At 33.2% G+C, this 27,207-nt stretch overlaps 1 protein-coding gene across 5 annotated transcripts in view; it reads right to left on the bottom strand.

The window, feature by feature from the left end:
- LOC123699775 (papilin) overlaps nt 1-27,207 on the bottom strand; it is a 91,789-nt gene that overhangs the window by 39,046 nt on the left and 25,536 nt on the right. For 4 of the 5 annotated variants that reach the window (XM_045646798.1, XM_045646797.1, XM_045646796.1 and 1 more), the window contains exons 1-5: nt 3,215-3,385; nt 2,740-2,872; nt 2,194-2,416; nt 1,843-1,963; nt 1,515-1,694 (exon numbers count right to left, since the gene is read on the bottom strand). In XM_045646798.1, coding sequence (XP_045502754.1) covers nt 1,515-1,694; nt 1,843-1,963; nt 2,194-2,416; nt 2,740-2,872; nt 3,215-3,322 — 765 coding nt within the window. In that variant the 5' untranslated portion in view covers nt 3,323-3,385. Of the gene's footprint in view, nt 1-1,514; nt 1,695-1,842; nt 1,964-2,193; nt 2,417-2,739; nt 2,873-3,214; nt 3,391-3,639; nt 3,721-3,952; nt 4,077-4,423; nt 4,575-4,845; nt 4,990-5,150; nt 5,330-8,245; nt 8,319-27,207 lie in introns of those variants that run through there. The other variant, XM_045646800.1, reaches the window with a different exon arrangement.

The following is a 27,207-nucleotide window of genomic DNA, read 5'->3' as shown; positions in this document are numbered from 1 at the left end:
TAAACGCTCCCATACATTTTATTTCCCATACATTTTGTATTCATAGCAGATTTTCAATGTGATGTCCTCATTGTGCAATACAATGAGGAGCTCTATTTACAGATTCTAAATGAACTTCCCTTCAAATTTGCGAAGTAATTAAAGCAGAAAACCAAAAAAAGAAAGAAAAAGCTAAAATCTTTCATATAAAATGTACTAGGTTATTCCAAATGTAATGATAATTGGGTATTTCCTGTGCACATAAAAAAATAAAATAAATGTTTTTTGCTTGCTCATGTATTCACTAAGTAATCACAAAAAAATCATATCAACAGGCCACGTTTCCAATTATTTACATTAATTTGAATGTGAACCGTGCGTGCCAGAATGTTTCCCGACGAAAAGAAGAAACAACGATTCGACATGTAGAGGGTAAATTTCTAAATTTTTAATGATATCAGGATAATTTTTTGTCACGTTTTGTGATCATGGACGTTACCCGAGTTCACCATGTTTATGCTGAAACCAAAAAACAATCAATGTTCTGGATGCGAGCTTACAAAGTGACGATGAAGAAATTCAAAGTGAAAATCAGTAGGTTAGATTAAAGCGGTAGTTTTTTGAGACGCTGAAGGAATAATTATGGTGGAATATTTTAAAAAGGTAGCCACTTTATTGGGCTCTTACTAAACAGACCAAATTAAAAGATTGCAATAGGTTAGTAAGGAAAAGAGACATGGCAAACTGCGGACCTGAACGCTGTTTCACCAAGACAACGTACCAGATCACAAAGCGTCAGTTGCGATGGCTGCCATTCAAAAATCGGCATTCGAAATGCTTGAACACCTACCCTATTTTTTAGATCTAGCTCCTATTTACTTTTATCTCTTTCCTCGGCACAAAAACACTTTCTTAGCAATAAATTATTTTAAGACGACAGCGAAGTGATGGCCGCGTGGAGGGGTTTTTGTGGATGAAGTCAAAGTTTTTTTTTTAAGTTTAGGAAAAAAAAATTGAAGTATATTTTCTAGTTAGAAGACTATCTAGAGAACTACATAATTATTATAACTCTAATGACCTTGTTTAATATTGATTATCATTACTTTTGGATCAACCCATGTACATGGGATATTCGTATCTCATACTAAATGTATGGGAGGGTTTCAAGTTAATTTTTTAGATATTTCTCGTTTTATTTTTAAAAAATTATTATGGCCATTTTACTCATTAGGTTAAATACTTTCGATATCAGTTTAAAGTTTTTTGATATCTGTAATAGTTACGGAATAATCGCCTGTGCACACTTAACGATTACACCCTGTATACACTTATAAAATTACCTATAATTATGTCAGATATATAATATAAACACATTGGAAAACTTTTAACGAGTAAAAAAATTAATAGGCATTTTGTCATTGTATTCCAACTTGAAACTTTTCATGACTAAATTCAAAAATAGGAAATCAACGTTTTTCCTTATATCCAGAGTTTTAAAACAATTATTTTGGTAGGTTTTAAAGAATAGAACTTACACCGGCCCAATCAGTAACCACCCAGTCGACTCCATCACACGGATGCAATATGCAGCTTTGTTCCGCGGGTGGTCGTTCTTCAGGGCACTCGTCGTCATCGTATACTTCAACCCGACCGTTTATCTTCTGGAAGCAGACCACTTCGCGGATCTGTTTTCCTGGTCCGCACAATTTGTCGCACTAGAAAAACAAGGAGCAGTGTAAAAAAACGTAACGTAATTGAATTCTTAATGATAAACTGTGTTATTATTTTTATTTTTTTTAATTAGCTGTAAAAAAAAACTTTAGTGTAAAATTTTTTCAATTTTAAATGGAAAAGGGTACTTACAGGTCTCCAAGGGCCAGTGAACCAAGTCGGGCAAGAGGCGTTCTGATTACATTCCTGGTAAAGTTCCGGTTTGGGGCCATACAGATCGAAGCACTCTTTATCAGCCGTAATCGTTTTCATTCTAATAAAGTTTATTTATATGAATATAATGTAAGAAAATGAAGCATAGAAAAAAATTACAACGTTTTTAAGAAAGAGACAGAACTATTTATTCCATTACAATATAAATTTATTTAAAAAGGTCTTAACAGAATTCGTTATTCTGGATTTTCTTTAACAAATGAAGAAATTCCATATTTATTACATTCAATAGTGACTGAAACTACGTTACATATAATTACGGCAACTTACCCTTGAACAATAATCTTCTCGCAGTACACCTGTCGGGAGCGGGAGCCCCCCTCCCCGCAGGGCTTCGAGCAGGGGCTCCAGGGCCCTTCGACCCAGCGCGGCGGGCACGCGTCCGTGTTGCACGTCTGGTTGGTCGGGGGTTTGAGGCCCCCGTCGCACAGACTGTCGTCTACTATGTCGAGTTCTTCGCGAGACCGGCAGGACACCACGCGCGTTTGGGTGCCTTTGCAAAACGATTATCAATTATTCTGTACCCTATAATGCTTAATTTAGACTAAGAAATCATAAATAATTACTTGGTCCATAATTATGAAACAGTTTATTTTTGTACGAGAATGTCTGATTATAAATATAGGTCTCTTAAATATACGTGTTGTTCTGAGATAGTTAATACTTATATTTTCTAAGAATTTTATTATTAATTCCTGTACCTACCTTTAGGTAAGTATAATTAGCTGTCATGAAATGCATAATATATTAAACAAGACATTTGTCAATTATTTAACATCGTGATATTACTAAAATACGTATAATCATAATTCATACCTCCTCCACAAGTAGCACTGCAAGGGGAGAACTCCTCATGCACCCAGTTGTACTGCTGGTTCGGTGGTGGCGCCAGAGCTGATGGTACGCTGTACTCGTATTCGATACCCACATTTTCTTCTTGGAGAAGAATCTGGTAGAAATTAGGCAGATTATTTATTTATTAACAAGCTATGGGAACCTGTGCAATTTATTTTTTGCTTCTCTGAATTTCATATAAGCTGATAACATCAGTAAAATAAGTCAAATTGATTTTTTAATTATAATACAAACATCATTGTATAATGTTGCTGTATCTTATATTATAATGTGTTAACCAACATGTTGTATGCATAATTTTTTTCTAAGGTATTTGAATCCTTTATGGAAAATTAGTCGTAAGTCAATAGTCAAGAGCTATTTTTACTTTGGGGTATTTTTAATTAGAGACCTAGAACTCCTATTTGCCTGTACATAGTTTTCCTTAGGTACTTACAGATAAATAAAGTGGTTCGGTGATAGGTCCCAGTGAGCGCAGTTTGTCAGGTGCCGCGAACCCTTGCTGGCTCCTCTCGTAGTGCCACAAGGATCCCGCGATTACCATACTGCGGGGGAAGTCTATGTGATAATCTCCGTTCAGATAGTAAGTGTTGTCCTCCTTCGCACGTAGGGCTGGAAATGAAAATGATAGCAAGATATTAATTGGTTTTAATTGCAAGATAGCTAGGTATTAATTGCAAGATAGAAATTGGTAATTCAAACGTCAATTAAAGGAAAAACGCTCTTTAAATAAAAAGTGGTAACTATCTACCTATTATGAATTTGCAGAATTTTAATGATCAAAATAAAAGTATTAAGGTTTTTGGTAGTGGTTAGGTAATCTTATCACTTAAGTGAAATTATTGTTTATAAGAGACTTACCGAGATAATTACTGGATGCGTTTACTTCTGCTATGATTATGTTCGTCGCTCCTTGGGGTATTAATAATACGTCATTGTAACCTGGAAAATACAATTAATTTAGCAACAACTTTTCCTTTCATTACCTAATTTTTTCCAGTTCACTATTTATAACCAAATGAATATAAACATTTGAGAACAAACATATTGTGTGTTCTCTGCTTCCATTTGTTATTCTCCATTTCACCCAATAAGAACATGTACCTAACCTAACTTAATAATGTGATACACTATTCTTCTTCTTTTTAACATTAAAAGCTAGTCATGAACATACCTTTAGTGAGATCTTGTGTGTCGATAACACCGGCGTTGGTGAAGCAGTTAGTGCCGTTCCCGCGGCACCGCCGGCACTTGTCCTCCCGCGCGTTGGACCCCAGCATCATGTCACAGCCGACAGGCTGGTTTTAATAAATAAAAAATGATAAAATGAATTTTCAGGCTATCAAACATTTAATTACGCGATATGTTTCAATTTAAGTTGCTTTTCATCGTAGAAAAGTGAATGCGATATGGAAAACTCTTTCATTCTCTTTTTTTTAATTAAAATTATTTACTTAATAAGTAGTTGACACCAAAAAACTATGGTATTTATCCATTATCCGTGATAAATAAAATATTAAAGTAACATTATGACCATCAAAATGCACGTAAAAATATTGTAAGTGATGACTGACGATAATTTTTTTCCTATCCGTGTTTAATATTTAACTTTGTATGACTAGAAAATAACGCTATCATGCTGTACCTGGCAAACACCATCCACACACACGTCAAAGGACTCCTCATTGCAGCGGGTACCATCCACCACCTTTTCCTTTTGACGGTAGTAGAAGCGCTCACCACGTGGCATACAGTTTAATTCGCAAGGGTTTGACGCTTTCGTGTACGGAACCCATCTGAAATTGTGTTTTACATGTAAAATCATCTCTAACATAGTGTATAGGTATGTGGTATTCATGTTAAATCTATAACAAATTATATGTTTGTTTAGTTTTATATTGATGATATTAGACTAAAAAGGACATTTTATTATCCCTTAAAGTAAAAGTGCAGAAAAGTGTAAGAGTTTGTTGAATTTATAAGCGTCCTGAGTTACATACAAAACTAGATTTCTTAACTAAAGTTAAAACACCAAACTAACCAGGGTAACATAATTAAGATACGTACTTGTGATTTTGTCCACGGAACCTCACATTGTCATATTCAGAGCACTGTTCCGATCGGAAGTCCCCTGAGGTCTCTGGACAATCCTGAGTTTGGCAGGAGAAGTATTTCGTGTCCCCGCCCGCACAGAGAGGCTGTCCATCTGATCTGGAATTTATGTAAATATAATACACATGTAAATATCTATTCCATTATTATTTACACCTTTACAAAAAGATCTCTTCCTCTTATAGAAAAAATGTGTTTTCATAATTTTAGATACATACCGTAGAGACCTAACGTTTTTAAAACAAGCATTTAATGTTTACCCGAATTCTAAACATATCCTCTTCTGGCTTGCAACACCACCGCCGCAAGTCCTAGAGCACGGAGAAACTTCGCCCCACTCCCCCCACGCACCGCCGCCTTCTCCCCCGGGTATAACATATGAAGATGGAAGGAAGAGCCCTGCGCCCTGCCGCCTGTGTCTTATTCTGTGACCGTGAATCTGTATAACAAAATTAAGTTACCTTAAAAATATCGATCGTTGAACTTTTATATTGTCTGTGTACGAAATTTCATTTAAAGCATATCTTAATATAGAAACTAGCTTAAACCTTACTTTTCAGATCGTAATATTAGAAGGATCATAATATAATTCCTTTGTCTTTAATGTTAGCTCTATCTCTATAAACTATTAGGTATTATCACCTCAAAGAGGGAAATAATTACAAACAACCTTAATAACCATTATTTCAATCTAATCATGAATATAAAGTGTTCCTTATAACCATGTAAAACAACCTATCGTATGAACATATAACACGGCCACCCGTGGATGTGCAGGCGGCTTTATCATCTTCACCGCGGGAAAGGTCTACAATGTTTTGACAATAAACAACTTGTAGCGATTCTCGAGCATTCGACTTTATAGATATAGAAGCGTAAATAAAGGCTATTAGATTAGCGACTACGTAAAAATAATTAAGCAGAAACAGCTTTAGGAGCTTAAAATTGGAAATAAACGAAACTGAAACCATGTTGATACTTCTGCATTTCTGCTACGAGAATGCGAAAGTTTACTAATAAATACAATTTAAATTTATCTAATTGAGTACACGATATAATATTTAAGAGAGAAAGAACCATAAAACATAATATTTAATATCCTCTCCATATATGCCATATCCATAGATATCCCCTCCATTTAATGAAAGAAAGAACACTCTTATTTTATTAAATATTTCAGTTGCCATCAACATACGCGTTATCGTTTACAATCAATTTTATTAGTAATCACTTGATTGTTCTTTGTGAAGATTTGACGATAATTATTTAATACCTTGAAAAATCATAGACTGCTTACCGCCACTTTCGCGGCTCAAGACTCAAAAGTAAACGGTTACTACACTAGTGTTTGGTTTGGGTGCATACTGCATAATGCAATACGAAGAAGTATTTACTTGCGCCCACGTTAGACCTACACCTGCCGTGTAACCCTTAAGACTCAATAGTTAGTTCTCGTTAAAGATCAAAACATCCGGCCATTTAATGTTTTCTAGTTCAAGTGGGTATACAAATGAGTGGAGTGCACGTATGTCATGAAAAGTGATGTACACTGTATACTATATACTCTTAGTTTGTTCTGTCAACATAATCTAGATCCTTATTTAGTAAAATTGATGAAAATCTGCTAATTTTTAAAAGGTAAAGCAGAAATACTTTGTCTTTTTTTCTGTTGTATATTCAACAAAATATTTTCCCAAGTTTTGGTGCACTGTTTGCGTATTCGATTTGTTTAAGTAATCGGTAATTAGGCTTTGAAATCAGCAATTATAATAATTAAAATCACAATAGTCTCTCGCATTAATTAATAAGAATATTTCGTAACACAAAAGAAGGCTCTCCATTACACTCCTAGATTATCTATCCAATACATGGAAAAAATGCTAAGCACGCACATAATCTTTGTACATATAAAATTGATTAGACCGAGTCTAAAACAGAGTAATATAAAAAGACAATGTCCTCATAAATCGCTAGTAGAGCAATGAGTAAACCGAATTTTTAGTGCTGTAGACTTGCTGTAGATGACCGATCTAGTTGGTCATAAGCTAACGTACCCATCAATTGAAGGCGCCTTATGATTAGATTTATGACTATTTAGAGAGATCAATTAGTATTCGGTAGGGTTGTCAACGTTAAATTTTGTAAGCTCGTCATAGCAAGCTTTTTGGTTCTTGATATTTTTTTTGCTTTGTATTATTTTTATAATTGTGTATAAATGAAATTGATAGTGATAGAAGGTGATAGGCATTAGAAAAGCTATATTATCACGATTTTTTGTAATATTTGTTAGACTATAAATACTTTTTCAATCCAGCTATGTAGCATATTATTAGCAAACTAGGAGGGCCATGTTTATTACTTATATCCTTATTTCGAGGAGATAAGTATTTCATTACTCTCTCTCTTAGTACACGGTATAAGTCAAGACAAAACAAAGAGATTAAATAAATTATAATAGCTACAACCCTTACGTGACAACCCTACATATCATGAAAATGTTGGTCTCACGCTGTGAATTCCACGTGCTTTAATGTTATGTGATGTAGAAATGAAATTGAAAGTAATTTGTATGGTATTATTATTACCACGGCTTTTAATTTATAACTAACTTAATGCCTGCGGCTTTTCATAGATTCGTGGGAATCTGTGACGAGATTAAAATCTTGTTCTTTACATTTTCAGCGCATAAAATACCTATATAACGATTAAGTATAAAATGTTAATCATATTTTGTAAAATTCATGTCAAATAAAAAAAATATATCACAGAAAATCATACTCTAATAATTGACTTACAATTTTTTGAGTTTGTTTGTAATGCAAAGAAATATCTTCTTGTAATAAATGTTTGATTGAAATAAAGAAATGTTCTATTTTCAACAACTATCATTCTAGTATTAAAAAACCATTCTAATCATAGATTGTCGATTCATACAACCGTCCGCAAATTGCGTCCAATAGACGAAGCAATTCGGCATCTAGCTAAAAATTGATTTATCGATGTATTGTGAAAACAGATATCTCATTAAATTGGACGGTTTAAGGTTAGATGGTGATTTATGAGAGCGGCGGGATTCAAAGTCAAGGCCCGTTGTGGTGAGGTCAATAGTCGAACGGCCTATTGCTTAATATGTGTTCTTTGGCATTCACAGGGTGAGGGTCAAACCGTCGGGAGGTCCAGCAATAGACATTAGTTTGGAAATACAAATATTTTGAGTACATACCTAGTACTTGTTGCAATGATATGTTAGTTTTTGTTTTTAATACTATTTACGAAAATTATGTTAAATGTTGCTAAAATATTAACTTATTATGGTTAACACCATTTTATAATTTAATACATAATAACTACTTACGTGTGAAAAATGATGCCTTGAAGCCGTCCACGATATACAATTAATAATAAAGATGGCTGCCACCAGCAGCGATCTGTAACAACAAATGCAATATTACATTAATAACAACTAACAAGTCCAGTGATTGCTACCATACTATATGTATTTCTTTGTTATGAATTAAGACTTTAAACAGACGCGAGAGAGTTTGGACACCAAAACATCGAATATCGAGGTAACCACAGAATGTATTCTAAAAAATATTTTAAAAGGCTTCTGTAAAAAGAAACGTAGAATCAATGATATTATATATAGAAACAAGAGGTAGATACGTTACCAACGCACCAAAACGTAAACCGTGAATTGGTCCTAATTGGGACCAGTGGAATCAGTCAGATTGTGACTTGTGACAGCGAACGTACATGCTGATATAAACGTTAAAATTATCAATAATGCCTTCTTGTGTGTTCAGAAAGTGCACAAATTACGATAGTAAAATAAAGAAAGATAGAGGAATATCATATCACAGGTAAATGTATTAAAATATTATAATTTTAGAGCAAAAATAACAATTTGCAATTATTAATGGATGACACTTGCTTGACACTTGTATTGAAATAATGAAAGGGATATAACATTGCTTCAATCACTAGTGTGACAAAGCTAGCGCACACTGTGTTCAAAGATTATCATGCAGATACGATTATTGAAAATAGAACGGCTATTTTATTAATTTCGATTTGGGTAAATACTTGATTATTTTTATATTTAAATCCACACAGTGCATGTAATTAACAAATATATCTATTTATTATATACAATGAAATCGTGATGGCAAAAATGTTTGTTTGCAAAAATGATGTTGAATATACGTATACATTAAAGAAAAGATTATCGCTACTGACGAAAAATGCTATTTGCTTTTCTGTAAATAGCTATTGAACATACATTTTATTTGTGTTTTAGATAAAAAAGGCTTATACTTCATCCTTTCTTTTATTTCATACTTTTTTTCATCTAGGCACCACTATTATTATATCCTACAAGTTGGAGTGATGACCATGTACGGGTTCCGGGAACTGCCTTGAAACGAATAGCGTAAGATCGGTCCGTATGGAGTTCTATAAGGAGGACTATGCTCAGCAGTGGGTGTTTATCGGGTTAAATGATGATGACCGAAAACGAACACCACAGCTAGTAATAAATGCTTAATACAGTTATATCTCCAAAAAAGTTTTTTTTCATTTTAATACAACTTCATAATAATAATTAAATAGTAAATGAAATTGTCACATTTGTTTACGTGTGCAGGAAACGTAACATCTATAACATTGAACCTTCTGTGTCGTTAGTCTATGCCAATTGCCATGGCAACTATTTGTTTATTTATATTTAATTGGTGAATTCTTGTGACTTTTGCTTACACCTGCGCGGAAGTGACAAACTATCTTTGTCTTTTTTGTTTATATCATTTTATTAGAGCCATCTCTCTTATACAGTCTGTCAATGTAATAAATTAAGTAAAATGAAACTTGTATTTGTGTGTGCCTGACACTGCATAGGAAGCATTTTTTTTGGATATCTTGTGAGTATATAACGTATCTATACATAAAATATCATTGCGTAGAATGAAATAAACGACCACACCATAAGCCCTCGATCTAATGAAAGTCGTAAAAGAGCATAAATAAAACACGTAATTGTCGCTATACGACATAAAGTTTTGGTGTGAAACTTCCATTTAAGGTAATCTTCCTGTTTCATACTACTTTAACTAATAAATATAAAATAATAAACATTCGAAAAATGTTAACAAGTGGACGCGACAGAGCGATAGATAACGTGCATTTTATCGCTTTCCGAACATCTCAAAACACTTTGTGTCCAATTACACGATTTAAAATTGAGGTAAGTATTTGATAGGTTCATTCTTAGGTTGTCGATGAAATTGTTAGATATGAGCGGCGTGATCTGCTGCCGCGCTTCTGCCTGATATCATCTTTATTGGTTGTGGCTCAAGTTATCACATTATTTGATGCTACGAGCGACCGCCCGTGAATGTGGAACGAATAAAAAGTAAATATCCTTTTAGTTTCTTATAATAAAATCTTTTTTTGGGTTGAATATCGGTTAATATCAGGAGATTTCCCTGTTTGTGTTCAGTGATCTTCTATACAATACTTACTAGGAGTTCTTGTAGGTCTACGGTAGATAATCCTTACGTTATTTACTAGGATTGAATCCGATTTCCAGTTTAATTAATCAATTGAAAGCTCGAATGTTTTCCTAACTTGGACCAGCACAAAAGCTATTTAATCCCGTGGGATAATAAAGAATAGAAAGTAAGCAGGATGAAAGAAATGTTAATTAGCGGCCATGACTCTGAACAAAGACGTATTCACCTTGATATCATAGTAATTAGTTTGTGAAAGACGTGGTAAAAGCAATGAAGGAATACATTGGCTTTATATATTCAACTTATAATGCAATATTAATGTTGCATTGGCCTTTTGATTTTGGGAAAATTTACGATAACTTGACAAGCAACAAAAGATTAATTTAACTGCTGGCTTTATGGGAATGGTTCTTAAATGCAGTTTCTTGCCGATTCTTCTCCATATAGATATTGCTTTCCGAATCGGTGGTAAATGTTAAAAATATGTATTGACGTTTCAAAAGTGCTTCTCAAAGAAGTGTAATTGAATAAATTGATGTTTGAGTTTGAGTTTAAATCTTGAAATAAGGTGAATCTTCGATTTATTTGATAAGAATCTATGGATAGACCGAAGACTGCATTGAATAATAAAACTGCACATGATGTATTGCAAGGGCATCAATTGTAAATTAAGGAGGTGGTTATTTTTAAGGAGACCTACGAAATACAGCCAAATATAAACATCCGGTCTGATCATCATGTCCTAAACCTAGGTCCGAATTTATTGCGTAATCTCTTTAATATTCAAGGATTTGCAAGTATAATATTGTACTTTGTGCCTTGGGGATCTAACGACAGTTTAAAACTTTGTAAAATTAAGAGATGAAATAAAGATATTAGATACGACTATGAGCGTTATTGTTGTTTTTGTATTCTTCCTTATCACTTATCCTTCATCAATGGATTTATAAATGATGTTATTTTTTTAAGGAAAAATATTTTTATTACATTTCTCTACATCAACTGACTCTACATAATTTGAAGATAACAACGTGAAACCATCCGTTTGCAATATATTGTTTTGTTTCTTTATTTCGTAATAACATCGCTCTAACAGAGTCATTAACAAAGAGTTCCTGTTGTTGGTTTTTACATTAGGACGTGGTTTTAAAGACATTTCTTAAACAAGGTAACTACGCGGTACGTTTATAAGGTTTCGTTTTTAGGTTATAGGCCAAAATAGATATTTCGATTTAATAAAGGTCATGTAAAGAATATGATTAGTTTAAAGATTTGCATATTGTTCGTTTATAATTACGATAGTAACATATTCGTAGAGACTTGAAGATCCTTGGCAGATTGAGATATTTTTATTTCAAACCAAATGATTTGAAAAGTGGGGTCACATAAGTCAATAGTTACAATTTCGGAAAACGTGAGTCACTTTTATGTCTAAACTTTTGATATGCCATATAATCCAAATAGGAAAGGAAATGTAAATTATGTTGCATAAACACAGTTAGTCATAAATCGCCCACAGCACGGCGAGGATGTAACATTTGATACAAATGTGATGATACGGTTAATTTGCGGCATTGCGAGATGAACTTGGCATTGCAAATATCGAGTTCCGCGGGAAGGTAATCCGATCCGCCTGTCAATTAACATACAACGGCTGAGTTATAGCCGCTCCATGGTTTTTTGTTCGCTACCGTGTCTTTCTTTTACGATTGTTTTGGTGGCAGCAAATGACTACGACAACCGTGTGTTTGGAGAAGTTTCTAGTATTTTTGTTAGGTATAATTATTGAAGTTATAAGGTGCTTTCAACTCATAAACTTAAGCAAGAATGAACTAATTTAGACATTTTATTGGTTAATCAACCAAACATAAACTCATATTATCAAGAAATACATGTAGGTGTCTAAACTTTACTAAGTATAGAGATTTTCTTATATTTACAACAGCGCTGAAAGTAAAAGAAATAAATAATTCGCAATTGTGTTTATTTTCAACATCTCGTTCGTCACTTGTCTGAAATGTAATCTGGCTACAAACCCTTAAATTACCATTTGTGAAGGTAAAAGACGTGGGAACTATCGGACTGTAATCTGTAATTATATTGTAGAAGGCTATGTATTTTTTATTGGTTTTCGTTTTAATTCTTTGCTTTAAAACATTTTCTTATTTAATCAAGAACATATCTTAGTTTTTTTTTTTATACTAAAAGTTTGAAAACAGTAAAAATATAGGAAATTTTACTAGTCAATAGAGTACCGTAAAAAAATGCTTCGTGTAATTAATGAAATATTAGAAACTAGCTTTCCATCCGCGGCTTCGCCCGCGCAGTCAAAGAAAAACCCGGGATTACGGGATAAAACCTATCCTATGTCCTTTCTCGGGTAACAAAATATCTCTATCCAAATTTGATGCAAATTGGTTCAGTAGTTAAGGCGTGATTGAGTAACAGACAGACAGACAGAGTTACTTTCGCATTTATAATATTAGTATGGATAAATCATACATATTCATATATATAAATAGATAAACAAATAGCAAAAGCTAATTATGTAAGCAAAAAATATTATTTCTTTACACTTCCCTCGTTTCTTTGAATAGGTGCTTGGCACAAATTGCAATGTTTGCCTTGCTTTGTTGAATTTCGACAAAGATTTGCTCAAAACTCGAATACTCTTGTTTACATTATTCTTACATTTGCTTTATGTAATCGTTTATTATTGTTAGCACTCTATGATTGTAAAGTTCATTAATATTTTATATTAGCCTGTACAATAAAACTGGTAAATAAACTCCAATAATAATATTCATCAACGACAAATTACATAAATAAAGTAAAAAAAACTACATTACATACTTTTAAGGTACGTTATAAAATAAAACATCATTACTACATAGTATAAAACAAAGTCGCTTTCTCTGTCCCTACGTCCATAAGTATGCTTAAATCTTTAAAATGTAGAGTAATTATGAGGAAGGTTTTAGACAAAGCGGCCGAAGCCAGAAGAAAGCTAGTTTATTTATAAACAATTCACACAAAAATTTCTTGGTATTCGAGTTTATACGGGAGTCGTTCATAATTTCGCTTCAAGACAATGAGAACATGAAAAAGTCATAAAATTATCAAACGCCTATGAGCTCCTATGATAGGCGTTGTCTCGTAAACACGTAATTTACAATGACAGTGTATAGTCCGAGGTGTCATTATAAAATGTTTACGGGAATCGATTTCATGGCTGGTTCATGTTGCTTATTTGAAAATAATGCTGGCGGAAGATATCGAAGAATGTTAGCAACGACAGCTTGTTATGTAGCTATGTTGTATTTAATATATGTCCATCGCGGCGCTACATTGCTCAGATACATAATATTTTACATACTGGCATTCTGCCTGCGGCTTCGCTCGCATGCGCGTTAGGCACATATTTTTTCCTTCACTATTTCAAGCCCATAACTTCATTTTTTCTCCTAACAACGACCCGCCTGTGTGCTTTCGAAAGATCTAGGTTTAGGTTCTACTTGAAAATGTACAAAATGACCGACGTATTTTTACAATATGAGTAGGATTTATTACTCAACTTCAGCATAGTTCACATAACTGTTACTTCTACAGCAAAAGTATGTATTAAAAATCGCTACAAGAACTCGCAAAATGTTATAATAACAGTTAAAAAAAAACATTCACGTGCATATCGAACGACTGTATCATAACCATAATATATAAAATATACTCCAAGTGGCCAGTATTGATGGCCATTTAAATTATTTTTAAACGCATTGTGTATGCAACAATGATATTATATATAGAAACAAGAGGTAGATACGTTACCAACGCACCAAAACGTAAACCGTGAATTGGTCCTAATTGGGACCAGTGGAATCAGTCAGATTGTGACTTGTGACAGCGAACGCACATGCTGATATAAACGTTAAAATTATCAATAATGCCTTCTTGTGTGTTCAGAAAGTGCACAAATTACGATAGTAAAATAAAGAAAGATAGAGGGATATCATATCACAGGTAAATGTATTAAAATATTATAATTTTAGAGCAAAAATAACAATTTGCAATTATTAATGAATGACACTTGCTTGACACTTGTATTGAAATAATGAAAGGGATAAAACATTGCTTCAATCACTAGTGTGACAAAGCTAGCGCACACTGTGTTCAAAGATTATCATGTAGATACGATTATTGAAAATAGAACGGTTATTTTATTAATTTCGATTTGGGTAAATACTTGATAATTTTTATATTTAAATCCACACAGTGCATGTAATTAACAAATATATCTATTTATTATATACAATGAAATCGTGATGGCAAAAATGTTTGTTTGCAAAAATGATGTTGAATATACGTATACATAAAAGAAAAGATTATCGCTACTGACGAAAAATGCTATTTGCTTTTCTGTAAATAGCTATTGAACATAAATTTTATTTGTGTTTTAGATAAAAAAGGCTTATACTTCATCCTTTCTTTTATTTCATACTTTTTTCATCTAGGCACCACTATTATTATATCCTACAAGTTGGAGTGATGACCTTGTACGGGTTCCGGGAACTGCCTTGAAACGAATAGCGTAATATCGGTCCGTATGGAGTTCTATAAGGAGGACTATGCTCAGCAGTTGGTGTTTATCGGGTGAAATGATGATGACCGAAAACGAACATCACAGCTAGTAATAAATGCTTAATACAGTTATATCTCCAAAAAAGTTTTTTTCATTTTAATAAAACTTCATAATAATAATTAAATAGTAAATGAAATTGTCACATTTGTTTACGTGTGCAGGAAACGAAACATCTATAACATTGAACCTTCTGTGTCGTTAGTCTATGCCAATTGCCATGGCAACTATTTGTTTATTTATATTTAATTGGTGAATTCTTATGACTTTTGCTTACACCTGCGCGGAAGTGACAAACTATCTTTGTCTTTTTTGTTTATATCATTTTATTATAGCCATCTCTCTTATACAGTCTGTCAATGTAATAAATTAAGTAAAATGAAACTTGTATTTGTGTGTGCCTGACACTGCATATGAAGCATTTTTTTTGGATATATTGTGAGTATATAACGTATCTATACATAAAATATCATTGGTATGCAAAGTCTCATTACGCGCTTCCGACCTGACGCCGACGCGTCTGCTAAAACTATTAACATATAGTGTAAGAGCCCTGTTCAATTCTATTTATAATTATAAACGCAACGATGTGATATTATAATTAAAATTGATATTGTTGTATGATCACGAAAGTAATAGTTAAATTTTGTACAGTTATTTACGTTTAAAATGCGTACTATTCATATAGTTAAAAGAAATATAATAAATAAACCATATAAAATAAACGTTTGTCCATTATAATGTCATATACTTACGTGATTTAACACAATAGAACATAATCTTTTAGGTTTTTCAATACTTACACATTTGAGGCAAAGATAATTGAAATATTATAAATTATTATAACTTAACTCTTAGTCTAAGCGCCATGTAACGAGCTAAATATATCAGCTGATGCGCGTTAGAGCTTGAAATGCTTATGTGTGGATAAATGCTTTCCGCACTACGCGAATAAGTAATTTATGTCCCCGTTAAAGTATTGTTAGAAGTTACGACGTATGAAAAATTGCCTTAGTAGTATTCAAATTCAAATATAATAATATTATGTCGTCTAACGAAGTCACGCAACATGGAAATTCGTATTCATACAGGTCTAAATTTATACACCTACCTATTGTACTGTTTTCAGATTTACAGAGGTTTCAAAAGTTTAGAAGGTCATTGGTCCTGAAGACTACAATAATAAAATTTTAAAAGGAAACTATATTTCACTCCAATTGTCAGCATAATCAACGAACTTTTATAAACAAATGTATCTTCCCAGACTTGTATGATGTAATGTTGCTAATCCATTGCATAAATAGGTTATATTAATCGTTGACAAAGCCCACGGGTATGGCTCGCCAATTTTAATGGGTAACTGTTGAAATGACGCCATCCTAACGGGTGTAAGACTTCCAAATGAAGCGACAGCTCATATTGATGTCTTCCAAGAGATAGGCAATGTATTGTCATTTTTATGGAACAATAACTTTGGTTATTAATTGGTGCAAGATACATTGTTGCTAACGTTCAGACTAGCAATATTATACATAGTTTAAAGATTTGTAGATGTCATACAAAAATTATGTGAAACTTTTTCTGGAATCGTTAAAGTTTGTAATTATGCCTAAGTATATGTCGGAGAATTTAAATAACTCTCCATAATTAATTATAGTTAGGTAGATATGTGAAATAATATTAAATAATGACTCAGTGCGCACACCTTGCGCGGTCGATGGTAGTACCGAGACTGTATCATCGAGCTACTGACTCAAGGAATATAAACCATAGCATGGCCCGACACCCCATGCATTTCATATCAATTGAATATCAATACTATGTTGTACGCCATAGAGTACATTATAATAGGAAGGTATAGCCACATAACAACTACTATGTTATAATTCTCTCACACGGCCATTCTGACAACGAGCGCGTTCTCGCGCGAACATTCGACTAGTAATTTTGCGCAGATTACTTACTGCGTTGCTATTTCATTTGCTGTATTCAAACTCTTTTCCCTTCACGGTTTGTAACTTTTCACACCGACTCACAAATTATTACTCATCATCGTCATCATCGGTGATATCAACAACGGCTACTGTCGCCTAAAGACGAAGCTTTGAATGTATTGTGTGTGTGTATTATATTGTAAGTGTAGAGCTCTGAACAAATACTGGAACTACATGCAGCGCGGAGCCTGACATGTACTGTAGTCACACGAAGCGCAATGCTTCGCACAAAATCTGGAACTACATACAGCGCGGAGCCTCATATGTACTGTGACTACAAGGAGCTTAAAGCTACCCACAACAACTGGAACTACACGAAGCGCGAAGCTAAATAAAAATATACGGAGTATTTATTTTTTTACAATACTTTATTGTACAAAACAATGTAAGAAAATCTAGTACAAACTTATAAGGTAAAAATATTTTGCACAATATGCGGCCTTATTGCTACACAGCAATCTCTCCCAGGCAACTTGCAAATTACTGGAAGTAAGGAGTAACATTTGTGGAATACATTTTTATTCATTGGCTCACTTTCCAACTGCTTAGATGAATTTGGAAGTTCTTGACACAAATATGTACTGAGCATGGCCTCCAGTTTGAGGCTCGATTCGATACCTCTCGTTATCGCAAAGTCTATAATCTCATAATTTTGTAGGGACTGGAGAACTTTTCTCCTAACTTAGTAATTATTAATTAACATCGTATGACACGCCATCAATTCGTCGTCCAGTGACATATTTAGTGTATTTACAGGAATACACAAAAGCACCTTGCACTTATAACTTGATGTATACTAACAACGTATAATAACAACACTTTACGGGGCAGAGTAACAGCTAATAATTAATTTACGAGGACTGAACCCGGTTCTAAAGTCGCACCAACTTCCATATCATTTACCACTACGGACAATATCACATTCTCATAGTCTACCTTCAGACAATTCAATAATCATAAAATGACCGTCAAAACAAGTAAAATAGTATTGATGTTACAATCGGCTTTTCTCTCTTACTAACACAAAATCATTAACATTTAACAGACGTGCAATTGCTCGTCCATCCTGACTTTTGCGTTATTTCTAATTTCAAACAGGTTAACTACTAAAGTGTTGACACTCGTACTAAATCATTATAACGCAGTGGTCTTGCAGCCTATAGACAATTGCAATGGGCTGTCGCCTGTGCTGTGCGTTTCTTTTATATAACACAATTCAAAGTAAGTTGAATTTCGCCAATAACTGAAGAATACCATCATCTAGGTTCATGATTTTCAGCGATACTGAAACAATGAACTTAAGAACACACATAAACCTTTTAAAATAACCCGTTAGCGCAACTCAACCCGCTTGTAATTTTGTAAAACTCAAAAGAACACTGCCAACTCAAGTCTATGAGTTCTCTACCTGCGAATGACGTAGCTTGATCGGCTACTATTCCTTTCAGCGCACAACAAAAACAAAGCACTTAACATGCTCTTTTTTTTGAAGACACATTTTTAACAGGAGCTAGGTGACAATATTAACCAGTAAATGCGTCAACAATTACCAATGCGCATTCTATACTGCTACTCGTAAGTGCCATTCGTATCGACGGTTATGTATGAAGTGGTTCTGATACATTTTCTATCGGATGTCAAGTCAACTGTCTAGCTCTAGAAGGCCTTTAATTAACTCTAAAAACGTTCAATGTATGTTCTAACGAACTAAGTACACAAAGTTTGCAGGTTTTTCCAAACTAAAATGTTTCAATGTTTCAAATAATCATGAAATGATTGTATCAATAAATGAATGATAACACTTCGTTTGCACCAAACAAAAGAAAATGTTTATACAGCAAGCATTTTTTTATCATATGTGACACCTTAAATTTAAATCAATAATATCATTTTATCGGCTTCAATTACTTTACTTATGTTCGGATCTAAGTTGTTCGGCTTGTAGTCGTCGCGAATCTTTACTATTTTTGCCCAAATTGAACATTATGTGAAGACAACTAGTTTCTACTAATAAAATCTACACGCGGTATTCTTGGACCCTTGCGTAGGTACCGACTTCGAAATCAAAAGCTTGTATGTAAGCCCATCATCTATGAACACGAGGAGAAAATATTTTTCTTATGACATGATGCTTTGAGACTATTTCAGTCTGTTAATATTCTAAAATGTTAACGCTTAATAGATTATGCTTGAGGTTTTCTTAAATCTTATACCTCTATTTAATAACTATGATTAAACAACTTTCTGTGTCAGTGATTCTTTGATAATATTCGATTTTTAAGTTGATCATTACTTTCTTGTAGGAAAACTGAACCACTATTAATCTATTGAACAGAAATCTGTTTGTACTTCAACAACGAGATTTGTCCGAAAATCGTTAATAAAGAAGAAGAAATCTTTTTTTTTTATCATTCTAGAATATTTCGCGAACTTAAACGTTCTTTTGACAATAATGCTTCAGCAAGAGCCTTATTTTTGTTTATCTGACAAGTCTACCATTCGATGTTATGAAACCTTGTGGTGAATACCTATTCAATGTTGCAACAGCAACTTGCATTTATTCCAATTAAATGAAAACTCTGCGCAAGCGAGACTTTCAATATTCTTTTTAAACAAAAGAATGTAACCTCTTATGATTTTGAAACTCGAGAACATCGTTGATTATAAAAAAGTAGCTATGAAGTCACGTAATTTATCTAGTCCTTGGTTAACAATAAGGGCATTACAAAACCTTATCAATGTTGAAAGAACTGTAGATTGTGCTAGGGTTGTATTCACAAGTCTTATTCCCATTTCACAAAATTTGTGCTTTACTTTCAATAATGGATCTCACACGATGAACATCATTAAAATCATTTAAATCCGTGTCTATAGATTCAAAAATTATTGTCCGCAATAACAAATATTGTTTATTTTAAATTCACGAATAATTTGAGCCCATTGTTATCCATAATCAAACTACGTCCGGCTCTAGTAAAAACATCTCGACCCGTTACTCCATCCCAAGAAGTACTCGAGAGTCTACAATAACCAAAGCTCATATTTACATCATTAACAGTTATGGGTAATGTTGTACGGGCGAATGAATAGGTTGATACAGTGCCAGTTCTTGTTACGCGAATGTATACAAATTCTAGAGGCCCGGTCATGCTATCGGCTATCCTTTTACAAAGGAAAAAAAAAAAAAACAATCGGACCTGCTGTCAATAAGCCACTTGAACTTTACGCCGGCAACGTCTGTGACTGTAAGCGGGGTATCGTGCTGTAAACACACATTAATAAGGGTATTGTTTCTTTAAGAGCGTGCCGCCCGTTGCTTAGAAAAACAAACCTCTTCTATGTGACCAAATTTATGACAATAAAACTATTTCTTAAATATTGAGCGGACCTTTGTTATTTTTATCGATTAAACTAACTGATTTTGTTTCATGGGCGAGATTTACAGTCACGTTTGTAATGACATGTGAACACACAGTTATAGCAAACAATTTGCAACATGCGACGCTTTAAATGATTTATGCCAAAATGTCTATCAAGACCCACAAAATCAATCGGCGTGTATCATAATAAATCAGATCATACCTGGTTATCTGCAATACCTTCTACCACGAATTTACTATATTCGCATAGTTCCAGCCCGTTCTCAGCCGGTCGATTAGCGCCAACTTTGTAGTGGAGCACTCGATGTATGTTGAAACTCAATCACTTTTTTACCATACCATATCTCGAAAAGGTATTTCCTCTCGCTTCTTAGCTTCTTTTCACGTTAAAAATAATGTCCACACAGGTAGATGAAGGCTGGCCTCGTAGTGGGTCTTCCTTACTTATGCGTTAGACCCGGAAACAAAATGTTTCGTTTTAGGAAAGTGTATCTGCCATTTCTTTTAACAGAGATGCGCACGACATGGTGCTTTACAACCCACACACAACACATGATGTTGTTGTTGTTGTGTTAACATTCTCACGATTTATTGGTGGAAACTCTGGTTCTTCTCGAACCTCATTAACACTATCTATTTCTTCTTGAACTTCACTAACACTATCACTCGTTTCACTCACTTGCAGATTTGCATCGTTTAACGTAGTCTTATTCTTATTGGAATCGGGGGTAATAAGTGCCGATCCCACCGCTGCTGTCGGAGAATTTAAATAACTCTCCATAATTAATTATAGTTAGGTAGATATGTGAAATAATATTAAATAATGACTCAGTGCGCACACCTTGCGCGGTCGATGGTAGTACCGAGACTGTATCATCGAGCTACTGACTCAAGGAATATAAACCATAGCATGGCCCGACACCCCATGCATTTCATATCAATTGAATATCAATACTATGTTGTACGCCATAGAGTACATTATAATAGGAAGGTATAGCCACATAACAACTACTATGTTATAATTCTCTCACATATATATAAAAAATATCCGCTCTATTTTTATTTCTCCTCACAGGAAATCCTGTGACTTTTAGGAAATAGGTACTCTAAATAATTTGTCTGAGTTAAATCTAAGATTAAATGAACATGATGATGATTCACAAAACATGTTCCACATAAAAATGCATCAAAGCAGGAGTTTCCATCATCATAGTAATTTATTTTAAAGTTTTATGGACGTAACTATCTAGATCATAAACAAACTCTAGTTTCCTCTATCAATCTGTCAATAAAAAGAAACGAGTGTTTTTTAAACTGGTGCAAATTTCTCTAGATTTCAGTAAACCTATGTTCGCCCACGCAAGGTGAATGGTTACTAGAAATAAGGTTGCAACCATCAATTTACTTGATGTTTTAATTTATCTTTACATACCTAATGCTCGTAATATTTACATTACATTTGAGACTATTCTATTTTGAGACTATGAATTAGTTTGTTAATTTTCACTTCGTTCACTTAGTTCGAATTAGAAAACTTAGGCATTGCGACACTCTTATGTTCAGGTTTGGTTCAGGTAATCTTAGCAATCGCCGTAAAAACTTCGCTTATTAATTTATTATATGCAACCCTCTCTGCCTTTTTGGTACTAGTCTGACTGCAGTAACAGTATTGTAATCAACGCAGACACACTTTAACACAATAGAGGCAACCCTAATAATTACAAAGTAGCACAGGTCGGTCGTTCACTACATTCGATTTATAGGTAGTTAATATTATAATCCTTTTACTAAGCAACAAATAACAATGTTAGCTTTGTCCAAAAATGAATCGATGATCATATCACCCACAATTATTAGCACATTTAAATTCAACGGCCGATGTTTTTAATATGTCTGCTTTTTGGTAGCGGCTATTGTTATAAAATATTTATAAGTGTGCATAATTCCGTGATAAGTTGTTAGGTACGTCATTGTTTAAATTTCAGTGATATATCATGATTGTAAACCATGTTCGAGTTAAGCAGAAAAACGCAATCGGGCTGTTGATGGGTCATACACCGAAAACTAATTTTAATTTTTTTCCTTTAAAATTATTATTGTTTGATAAAAAAAGGAAAACATTATAAATAAATAGGACCATACATTTTCCAAATAATCTTAAAATTTTATGAATTTTCCCATATCAATCACATAATTGTGGTTTTGGTTAAAAAACTATTTAACAAATATTTAACATCCAAATTTTCCTCATCAAACGCTTAAACAAACATATCAAAGCCTCAACATGTGCATTGTAAATATGACTTAGCAATTTTCATGGAATGGCGGCTTCTAAGAAAATAAGAAACGGGATAATTTTTCAACTGTAATAACATCTTGTGGAAGTTGAATTATAAACAAAATAATATTTCTATGGATAACATACATTTCGCAGTAGTACGCTGTAGTATATTTATTTAAAATGTACCTATTATACACTTTTAACATAATAACATTGTCTACTATTTTGTAACGAAAGAAAAAATGTTTTAATGAGTTATTTGTTTTATCTGTTGAGTTACTTCTATTTACATAAACATGAGATTTATGATTCACCTTTTACGTTCCCACTTCATATTTTCTTAGTCAGCCTCTACGCCTACTATTACACTTTAGAACTGAACTTTTTATTCTAGCATTGATGACAAATTTTCAAATACCTACTGCAATTAAATAGAGAGTAACAACTAAAATTTCGTATCTAAGTACATCTATATTATGTGACGGTTAATCTGCACGTACATAATAAATAGGTGGTGCAGGTGAATGATTTTATTTTAGGATCTTATTTGTATTGGAAAAAATAAACAATCGAGTAGATAATATTTAATATCCAAGTATTTTGAAGTTTCTATCCCGGTATATATGATTTAACCCGAAGCCGGTACGAGCTAGAATATAAGAGCTTTCTACTGAGAACCGATAAGCTATTTTGTAAGTTTATAAAACTTCAAAGGCATGGGTTTTAAGAAAAGCTACCAATCTCAGTACCTATATAATAAAAAACATGGATTTCATATATTTAATAAAATAATGTAGTTTATTGTTTTTATCTTCATAAAATAATCGTATGAGCTATAAAATCGTAGCCAAATCGTAAAACATTGTTCTGACGTTAGATATTGCGTGGACGGAGCATTGAACTTGACTAATATTTTTGAAATTGATTTTTTTAAGCTTTTGCACTAGTCTATTTTTCTAGTCCTACGCGTAATATAAGTATAGTGGCCACTAATCATTTTCAATGATAAAATCGACATTAAATCGTTAGCTATATAGGAGAGCTTTGAAACGTACGTCCAGTTTTAAAAAGAGCTTTGTATTTAGATGTCACGTATTATAATATATTCATAGAAAAAAGTGTAAATAGTAGAAAAAAGGTAGTAACGTGCAAATACAGGTTAACTAAAATTTTATCTAGATTTAGTTTAAAGTACGCTTGAAATTATGTGAGAATGTAAGACCAAATAAATTTCAATTATGTGCCTTAGACCAAATAAATTTCAATTAGTTAAAGCTAAAAACTGCATATACCAACACTTAGAATTATATATTTGACCCAATTTTGTATTAGCTCGTTAAGTCCTCACTGAGTAATTGCAGACTTCAAACAAACGCTTAAGTATATAAATAAGACCCAGTTTTTGTTTGAGAACTAGTTTTATAGGCACTAGACTAAATTGAGAAATGAGTAATATAAACAGAATTAATAAAAAGTTCTTTCCCAAGAAATACAACTATATTAATAAGAGAAGATATTTTATAGTTAACATCAAGAGTTAACATTCATATGTAACTTTTATATTACCTATACTCTATAGTCAGTAATTCAACATTATGTGCTTAGATTAAAATAAAAGATTATGTGATTGACAAGTGAAGCATTTCTGTTGACATTTTAGAAATTATAGTGCCACAAACATATCTGGCCCGGTGACAAAAACTGGAACTACGTGCCGCCATTTTGAAATGTCACATTTTCACAGAATTTTCATACGGAATATTTTGTTTAAATAAAAAGAAAGCGACATCAGTGACACTGTCACCGGGTCAGATAAGTTTGTGGCACTATAAGTAATTATGATGGAGTTCAAATACTCATTCTAATATTAACACTCAATAATACATTTCTTTATCTATCGACAATGGACATTTGCGTAGACGGATCTATAACGACCTTAGAGTTCCGTAGGTAGAACCACTATCACTCCACCTAAGCGACACAGCAATGAACTCTACTTTATATTTAGAATACACTGCATCAATTATGATTAGTCATAGATAGATTAGTCTAAAAGAGATAAATTTACCATATAACAATCCGTGTGAACCGCGAAAATAATATCATGACATGCCAGAACTGTGATGTAATTTTTTTGTCTCCAAAAAAAGCTGCTCAATTGCTACCGATCTAGATAGGTCATATTCTAGACAAAGATCATTTTAATCAATTAGTATCGCGACTGACTCGCTTGGCTGCGCCGGGCATCGAACCCAGTATCACGAAAATGAAACAGTCGTAGCGGTTAATGATCTCTGAAACTTTATTTCCTGGAAGTATTCCTTTTTAATCAACTATTTTTGCGGAACTCTATTGTTAAGATGCAATTTCGTCTACAAACTCTGATTAAACAAAAGATGTGGCAAACAGGACTAAAATGAATGCATATTATAAGGAAAAAGAAAGGACAAGTGAAAGGTACAATTATTAGTTTTATTTACAGTATAGTTCTAAAAGCAGGTGCTTCATTTATACTAGGATGTTCGATTTAAGTGGACAATTAAGTCTAAGATTAATTGTAGGTAGCCTAGTTATGTTCTGATCGCTGGAGGCGTCAAATGCCAGTAGAGCTCACATACCAAAAGCGAAAAAAAGCGCATAGAATATTCAAAAATACTACATAAATCAATAATTTAGTGATAAGTTAAAACCTATATTTGTCATTTAAGTATGAAAAATATAATTCAATCAATTTGTGTGGGTTACACTGGCAAATCGTGACACCGTATTAGGCACACATTTATACGTGGAACGCGCGGAACCAATCTGATACGGTTTTGATTGCTTATAGTTGAATTTTACGATTGCCGTGATTTATGACTGAAGTGATTAAATACAATTTGGAGAATTATTTGCCCCAGTTTTAATTTTTATTGTAGTCACTTTTGATTTCTACTTCAATTTATTATACTTTCTTAAAGCTTTCTTTACAATTAATGTGTAATTATTTTAACAAATTTTAGTATTTTGATCTAATTTGAAGGTTGGTTTTAACTCTTTGTGCAAATTTAGTTGTTATTTATTTAGTTGTTGTAATGATAGAGTTTAACATAATGTTTACTCCAAGATTGGTACTATATACCGTGAATTGATTCAATAGAAAAAGCTTTATGAGCTTTTACGATGAGAATCGACACTGCAAGCTAATTTGATCTGTATTGCCTGCTGAATATAGTTCCTTTTAAATTTTCAATCGCGCTATACTAGGGTTCAATTATTCAATACTTAAACGGGTCAAGGGGAGGTGTAAGGGGTCAAATAAGGAAGACCTATGGAGACCTCAACACCTGTTATTTAGAAGCGTACCTGTGGCAAGATGCCAGCCTAGTACCAGGGGTCTATGAAGCAATAGAAGGTGCGATTACCTGGCGCATGCGTCCCACCTGTTCTACCTGTATCTATAACCATTTATTCTTGACCCAACAAGTGCTTATTGACGAGGGTTAATATTATAGAAAGGGTGGTTCGAGTTATATTGGCTAACAAAACCAGTGTCACCTGTTTGACGCATGCGTTCTTGGTTACCTTTGCTTTTCATTTTAGGTTTGGCACGCGACGTGTAGAGTCAACTCTACCTCGCTTACTTTCACTTTTAAGAATTAATAATCGTTTATTAAGGCATTAGCTAAGTAAAAATAACGTAATTTTTAACTCCAATTTACTTCGTGATTTATTATTAATTTTTTCTATTTCTAAATCAGTTTTTCTTTTTTTAACTGATGAGCTGTTTTTGAACAATTACCAAGCAAACATAAACTGTAAACATTAGTGGTTTCTGACCCGTAGGTGACATGTCACATACTTGGAAGTTGCCGAAATATTTCGCAAGTCAACGACCGAGTAATCGTCTAATAAGTAATTAGATGTCGCGTCCAGGACAACGCAACGCAATTAGTTGCGTCGTGTTAGGGGTCAATATTGACTGGCGGGACCATTGATCTCACGCGTTAGCTCAATTCTGTAGAGTGTAGACGTATGTTGAGATTCTTTTGTTTTCCATACATGGCAATTTTTTGTTATCTTTGGTTACGTTGTTATTTTCAACGGTTAAGCTATATTTTCCTAGTACGTAGAAAAAAAATAAGGTAAAAAATATATTAAATGTAAAAAAAATGTGAAAAAAACTCTGTTTAATTTTAAGTCTTTTTTTATCATAATATTATGTTTGTAAATGACAAAAAGGTCGAGGTCACAAGAATGTGACTTTTTGAAATACTTTAAAAATACTATCTGTCTTTTAACCTAACTGCAGTCTTTGTTAGGATTAAATCTTAACCTTTTATAAAATTTGTTCCGTCACGTTGCGGTCAAGTACTTCCTTCTTAGAAGCCCTCTAAGATCGGAAAGATAAAAGATGTTTTTTTTTAAGGGAATGCATTTTGTTAACAAATCTTTCTTCGTATTATAGTTTAAGAAACTACCTAGTTTTGGTCTCTTATGCAGTTATAAATTGTGTATGGCAAAGAGAATTAAAATGATT

Source organism: Colias croceus, chromosome 18 (assembly GCF_905220415.1).
Source record: "Colias croceus chromosome 18, ilColCroc2.1".
In the NCBI taxonomy this organism is placed as follows: Eukaryota; Metazoa; Arthropoda; class Insecta; order Lepidoptera; family Pieridae; genus Colias; species Colias croceus.
This window is presented reverse-complemented; position numbering and strand designations above follow the sequence as displayed.